Genomic DNA, 7,167 nt, shown 5'->3' with positions numbered 1-7,167 from the left:
TGAACAGGTTGGAAGACAAAGGAAATAAATCAGAATGTTATGGCTCTTTATACATGTTTTAGTTTGTAATAACTAAGATTTATAAGAGAAGAGGTCAATGTCTCATGATGTACTGTTGACAGAGAAATTCAGTAAGAACTTGAGTTGATAGAAGACATTTATTGCATTGAATGTCCACAATACACTGATAGAAATGAGTATAGTTTGTAATGTTTCTCGATACTTTTTGCTTTTATGAAATGGTTTAGTTTAGAAAATAAGCAGTGGTGTTAATGCAAGTGATGTCAAGTGAAAGAGAAACAATTAACTTCATTGTCACACACGTTCAGGTCCATCAGGTTTATGATGATATATGAGCTGTATTCACTGCACAGGTAGATACTTTGAGAGAACCAGCTGTCTGTCAGATGATGCCTCCTCTGTCACTGGTTCTCTGTCAGTTAATGTCAACTAACAACAGCATGGCGACCGCTGGCAGCCCATAACTGAGCTGCTGCAGACTCCTGAGGCCCCACTCAGAGGAGCGTCCACACTCATGACGACATTACAACGGTACGCCGTCTGACAGGTCTGAATGGTTTGAGCCGTAGCTGTTGATGTAGCTGAGCTCTGTAGGAATGGGCACCGCGGGCTCCTTGACAATCTGCGGAGACAGATATCCTTCTCTTAATGACCAAACACACTGCTCGCTCATTAAATAGATTCAACCACCAATAGTTTTACTATTTATTTCTGTGAAAAGATGTGTACAGTACTCAAAATACAATGCAGAATCCTTTTCGAGAATACTGCTGTTACTACATATCATTCAGGAAATAATTTAAATGTACTTGTCAGTTTGTTAAGATGATGATTACTTTTCCTTAAATAAACACAACAGGTATTTACTGGTAACTACCATGACCACCAAATTGGTAACTAATATAAAATTAATAAAAATGTATTGAGAAGCTGTTACCAAATGATGTACTTGGATACATCTATATTCATAAAAATGGATTATTGAGCTATTCTTTTAAGCTATTTTTGTGAGATATAAAACCTTTAATGAACATATATGTGTTGAGGTTGAATAAAGGATGCCTTTTACTCACCTCATCAAATTTTCTGTCACTATAGACTTCATTCTTGTCAAGAAAAGTCAGCATGATCCAATCACAGATAATAGCACACTAGAGGAGCGACAGAAAAAGGAATATCAGTTTGTTGTGCCGAGAGCGACGGCTTTCACCTTAAAGTCTAAAGATAAGAAATGAGCGTAGTGATGACTCACAATCCCAACTGAAGTCATTGCCGTCACAGTGCTGATGATGGTTGGGATGGGACTGAATTTACCAGCCTGAAAAATAGAAATGATATGTAAATAACACAATGACAGTAAGCTGGAAATAAATGATAGAGTTTCCACTTACATGTCCGTGAACTATGACATCCAAGCGGATGCCGTAGGCCTTGATGAGCGTCCGAGACTCTACCCCATCCTTACTGTAATATTTGGCAAACCTGCACAATTACACAGACATTACAAGGGTTAAGGCTGGGACTCATACCAGGTGCCAAAGTGGCAAAAACATACTGAACAAAATGGTTAGCGTTGTGTGTTGAAGCTCACCTGTAATAGTAACCAGAGTTGACCTGATCCTTCCTGAGATCAAGACGGCGGAAGGAGTACGTGGGTTTACAGTGAGAAGAGTCCAGGTCCAGGTTACACTTCCAGTTGATGAAAACCCCGATCACTCCTCCCTGAGCAACAACACAGCATATCTTTTCTTAAGCAATACTACACTGTAACAGAGTAGGTCATTTTTAACACCTACATCATGAAAATATGATGAAGGCAGTATGCATTGTTTAAAATAAGACACATGGGTCCAAGAAGACATATTTTACTCACAGTCTTGCAGAGCTCACTGAACTTCTCCCTGGCTTGATCTGCGATGTAACCCAGGCGGAAGTTTGGACAGTAGGGCTCTTTCTCCTCATTATAATGACACTTATTGAGGTATTTCTGTATGTTACGCTTGTTTCCAGCATCTTTAATATTTCCCCTGCCAAAGACAAGAACAAGAGCTCTTCTGAACTTCTGCAGCTCTCTGGCTTCAGTGTGTGTGTGTGTGTGTGTGTGTGTGTGTGTGTGTGTGTGTGTGTGTGTGTGTGCGTGCGTGTGTGTGTGTGTGTGTGTAGGTACTCTACCTCAGCACTTTAAATCTGGGGAAGTGGATGGAGTTCCTGATAAACACTGTGAAATTGATGGCCTCCACTAATGCTGGTTCTCTGTTGAAAACACAAAATAATTAGAGTAATCTTGTTTCCTCCACCGTCATTTGGTTTCAGCTAAATATTCACCACCATTTTGTCCCCAAATGCCCTGGTTGGAGCATTTTCTGTTGTGTCTGTCTCTTGTATTACAACTGTTTTGTTATTGTTGATTCGTTAATTCAGTTTTTCTGCTATCAGTTTTACTGCTAACCATGCCAGCCATTAAGCTAGCTAAAAGTCGCAATATTTTGACAGTAAGTCTATACTTTTGTGAATCGTGTTTCTTTGTTACTGTACCAACAATAATTCATTATTACAACATCTTCGGTCTAACCATCAATGGGTGCTTGGCACAGGCGCCCTAAAACTAAGGCCCGTCATCTCATTATCTTTCCATGGGTCTAACTGCCATTTGTGCAAGTGGTTAACAACCTTTTTGGCTTGCAACCCCATCTCATAAGATAAGAGATAAGATAAGATAATCCTTTATTAGTCCCGCAGCGGGGAAATTTGCAAATAGTTGCCAGTTCCACTATAGAGTGATTTTATCTTACCAAAATTGTTCATTTGAATGATTTTAAAGGGCCTTTGGATTTAAAAACATTCAATGATTTAAAAGCAAAAAGCAGACTTGTAGACTAGACAAAAGTTTGAAAAAAATGTAAGTAATTTTGTGTAGCAGAAATATCTTTCTTCTGATTTCTTATTTTGTTAATTGTCTCTCAACCCCTTAGATTTATCTTGTGGCCCTTTGAGGGGGTCCTGACCCCAGGTTGTAGTATGTAATAGTTTTTTTCTAATTTGCAATAACATCTGCTGTCTTAAACCTTAATAGGACGTGCATTTAGCTCACAGTTGTGCACCTATATAAATAATGACCGAAATCTATCTATCTATCATTTGCCTTACCTTACTACAGCGTACTCCTCAATAGGACACCATGTTTGGATCTCACAGGTTTTGAAGGTGTGGTTGTAGTACTGAACACATCTGCCGGTCCTTTTGCCTGTAAGAAAGTGTTTAAAACAGCTACAAAATATGGCAACTACACACCGACAAAGCTTGAACAATGGTTTTATGAGAAGTAAAAGCATTACCATGGCCATCAAAGTCAACCTCTCCCTCGACACAGTCAGAGTCTCTCGTACAGTTGGCATTGGCAACTTTGAAGTGCTGAAGTGAAATAAGACACAGTACAGCATTGTCTGTTCTTGCATACTTGTAAATGTTATTGTTGAGAAAGATTTAATTGACCTCTCACCTCAGCGCAGTTTCCTTGCCTCTGATCATAGGTAACTTCTCGTCTCAATATTGTACTAATCACATCACCACCCTGTGAGGAATGTGCCACAAAAATACTATTAGTCAGTAAGGTTTACTCTGACATGAAGACATAATGATGCTGACAGAGCGCAGGACGTGAGACTTCCTTGATTTTACTGCAGCATTTGTTCTGGACTCACCTCTGAGGGTCGAGCGTACTCCACAGTGTCCAAGATATCATCTCCATGAACTGCTATGCCTTTCATGAGCGTGTAAACTGAGCTCTCTGGACGAGTTTCACTCTCTTGGTAGGCTTTCTGACTTATGAAGACATACCTTCAGGATGATAGAGCAAACAGATGCAACATCAGATTTTCTGTCATGATGTAGATACTATTGGAGGTATCAGATTACATTACTCAATCTGTTCAGCCCTCTATGCTGAAGCCAAGAGAAAAAGAAAAACTGACGCACTTTAATCATAAAACTCAAGACATCTAATCAAAGAAATTGTTTAAGATTTGAAACAATAAGATGAATAATCATATCTTCACATATTTAAAGTCTCCGCAGTTCAAACAACATGTCTTCTAATTGACAGAAAGACTCCATAGGGAGCTACATTCTCTAATGTACATCAATTGTGTCTCCATCATTATGTTGTTTGTTTCCTGTTAATTGCAAACAAGAAGATAATAAGAATTTAAATCAGAGTGCATTTTTTTATCAGTATGCACTCTTTTTACACACTTAAGCCTTTTACTGACAAACAAGCAATTTTATATTTCTTCAATCCTGAAAGAAGCACTAAAACTAACACAGACATCTGATTACAACATATGGAGAAAAATCAACAATGTGAAGTTAACACAGCCTTTCAGATTGTCCTCTTTAGCATGCAAATACACAAACATGAAGCTTACCAGATGAAATAGGTGATCACAAGAAACTGAACACCTCTGTATATGAATCCAAGGGTTTTGTTTTTAACCACCATTACCTTTGGTGTCTCATAGTCCCAGAAACTAAGAAAATACTCCTTTATGAAGTCACGAAGCCCCAAGATGAACTTGTGAAATATTTCACACATCCTGAGATGTCCTTGTGAAGTATTTATTCTCTATGATTAATTCTCTCTGTATCCAGCTTTTTCTTTCTCTCACTGTTTTTCTTTCTTACTCTCTGTTCCTGCTCAGCTTCAGACTGCATCTCTCTATCAAGCATCCCTGGCACCAGCAAAGAGGGAGAGGAGACGGGGGTGGGGTTCAGCTATGGTTGAATCATGCATTCTATTTCATTCTGTCAGTTTATTCTGAGGTTTGTACTGCTCTATGTTTGTTTATCAGATGATCATTTAAAATATGTATATATTATATATATATATATATATATATATATATATATACAGATTGCATTCATGCAGATTGCATTCATGCTCACATTTGACACTTATTATGCATAATTAAAAGTACACTCAAAAGGCTCCTCTTACAAGCTAAACTTCTGTGCTGGTTTTAACCTCTCACTCTTTCAAAAATATCAGCAATTTGCTCTGAATAATAAAAATGAACTCGCTGATCTTTTATAAAACTATGGATTTGCATTTTATCATATGATATGCTAAAATTGATCTTGAAGCAATCAGGGATGACATTCATTAAAAAGATCTGTGAAACTCATGCTTGTGTGTCCTCATTTTTAACATTTTTAAAAAAATGGGAGGTGGGTTTTTGACCGCCCATATGCCTTATGGTGAGAATCCCTTACAATAGCATTAAAGAACCTTAAATTGCTTATCGATGGCCGAAGAGCAAAACATCAAATCATTTTGCAGATAGGAGCTTTTGCACTTGGTGCAAATTGGAAGAGGATCTACAAAATGATGCTCTAAATTAAGTTAATAATTAAAATAAAATGAAGTTTGTTTTCAGGTAAAAAGATGGGCCAGTGTAGTAAATGTTATAATTACTACATTGTAGTATACTAGGGTCAGAATTCCTTAAGTGGGAAATTCCTTAAATGTAGTGTATTTGCTTTCTTGTTGGTAGTGTGCAGTGATCATGGCTGTAATAGCCACGCTTTGCATTAATTTCACAGTAAAAGTCTGAATACTTTATTATATTGTAAAATATCCATTGACTGCAGGAAATATGACTTATCGTAAAACACACTTCGTTTCATGTTTTGATTGGTCTACTTACAGACAGATTGATGATATCTAGTAAAGAGGTGCTAACTGAAGATACAACTTCTTTAAGCAACCTAGATATCATCAATATTCTGATATGTTGTTCATTCTGTAAACATGACATCTATTTCATTTCTGTCCATCCTGGGAGGCCCTGATGCCATTGAATCCACTGATCAACTAACTTAAAAAAAACCTGCTCAATCTTTTAATGAACAAAATAAACTCACACCTGTTTCGACATTAAACAGAAAAATACAACCGTACACCCTCTGAACTCAATTTTCTCTCTTTCACCAGACTAAGCCTATGCACTGTAAATTATTTGTATGTAAATTCATACTAAATTACTATTGCATTGGTTTAACAGTAAGGTACAGTAACATTTGCAAAGTAAATTATTGTGAAAATACAGCAGTATACTCTGACTTCACAGTAGCTATGTCAGTATATAACTGTGATTTAACAGTATGTTACTGTAGAATTACAGTTATTTTATTGTAACTTCACAATAAATATCTACCAGATTACTGTGATTAAGCAGTATTCTGTTACAGAATTACTGTGTAAACTGAACAATGTAAAATATTTGTACATTTACAATTAATTACTGGCCACTCAGTAGCCAGTACTGTGTGGTAAATGTAAACATAAATCGCCTATACCCACAATAAAATAATCTTGTAAAAAGAAAAATGATAGTTTAATTAACTTAATTATAGAGGGGAAATAAAATGAAAATAAAAACACATTTGCAAGTGCCTTTATCATTTTAAGTGTTGATTGTAAAAATAAATGTTACAATGAAAGAGACACTAACACCAACATATATACCAAATATACAGTATATATATATAAATTATTATATTCCTTTATTGATCCCCATGGGGAAATTCAAGTGTTGCAGCAGCTCAACTACACAGACAATAAATACATACTATACTATACAACTACACAGACAATAAATACACATACTATACAACTACACAGACAATAAATACACATACTATACAACTACACAGACAATAAATACACATACTATACAACTACACAGACAATAAATACACATACTATACAACTACACAGACAATAAATACACATACTATACAACTACACAGACAATAAATACACATACTATACAACACAGACAATAAATACACATACTATACAACTACACAGACAATAAATAAATACTATACAACTACAATAAATACACATACTATACAACTACACAGACACGACAATAAATACACATACTATACAACTACACAGACACAGACAATAAATACACATACTATACAACAAAATAAAGATAGAACAGGAATAAAAATGTACATGTATATCCACATGGGGGGCTGGTCAGCATGTTGACAGACTGTATATATAAAGAGAGTGAGAGAGAGAGATTATATAAATGCATGATGTTGATAAATAGTAACATTTTATAAGACACAGCA

The 7,167-nt window shown here is 36.1% G+C and overlaps 1 protein-coding gene across 1 annotated transcript; it reads right to left on the bottom strand.

Annotated features, from left to right (window-relative positions):
* Nucleotides 1–146: 146 nt before the first annotated feature.
* On the bottom strand, nucleotides 147–4,727 carry p2rx2 (purinergic receptor P2X, ligand-gated ion channel, 2). Its single transcript, XM_054611515.1, has 12 exons — nucleotides 4,446–4,727; nucleotides 3,723–3,858; nucleotides 3,521–3,592; nucleotides 3,357–3,432; nucleotides 3,169–3,265; nucleotides 2,194–2,274; nucleotides 1,895–2,048; nucleotides 1,613–1,743; nucleotides 1,413–1,503; nucleotides 1,274–1,339; nucleotides 1,095–1,172; nucleotides 147–643 (listed from the first exon to the last, which is right to left on the bottom strand). Exons 1-12 carry the CDS (start codon nucleotides 4,610–4,612, stop codon nucleotides 545–547), a joined length of 1,248 nt encoding a protein of 415 aa, XP_054467490.1. The 5' UTR covers nucleotides 4,613–4,727; the 3' UTR covers nucleotides 147–544.
* Nucleotides 4,728–7,167: the final 2,440 nt, after the last annotated feature.

This window comes from Anoplopoma fimbria, chromosome 13 (genome assembly GCF_027596085.1).
Source record: "Anoplopoma fimbria isolate UVic2021 breed Golden Eagle Sablefish chromosome 13, Afim_UVic_2022, whole genome shotgun sequence".
NCBI lineage: Eukaryota > Metazoa > Chordata > Actinopteri > Perciformes > Anoplopomatidae > Anoplopoma > Anoplopoma fimbria.
The sequence above is the reverse complement of the archived record's forward strand: the minus strand, read 5'-3'. Positions and strand labels throughout refer to the sequence as shown.

What these genes read in the sequence shown, in the direction of transcription:
- p2rx2 (XM_054611515.1), bottom strand. Translation starts at nt 4,612, where the DNA reads ATGTGTGAAATATTTCACAAGTTCATCTTGGGGCTTCGTGACTTCATA. An exon ending in GAGGAGTACGCTGTAGTAAG is followed by an intron (nt 2,275 to 3,168) that starts GTAAGGCAAATG and finishes TGTTTTCAACAG; the next exon opens with AGAACCAGCATTAGTGGAGG. An exon ending in TCAGTGAGCTCTGCAAGACT is followed by an intron (nt 1,744 to 1,894) that starts GTGAGTAAAATA and finishes GTTGTTGCTCAG; the next exon opens with GGAGGAGTGATCGGGGTTTT.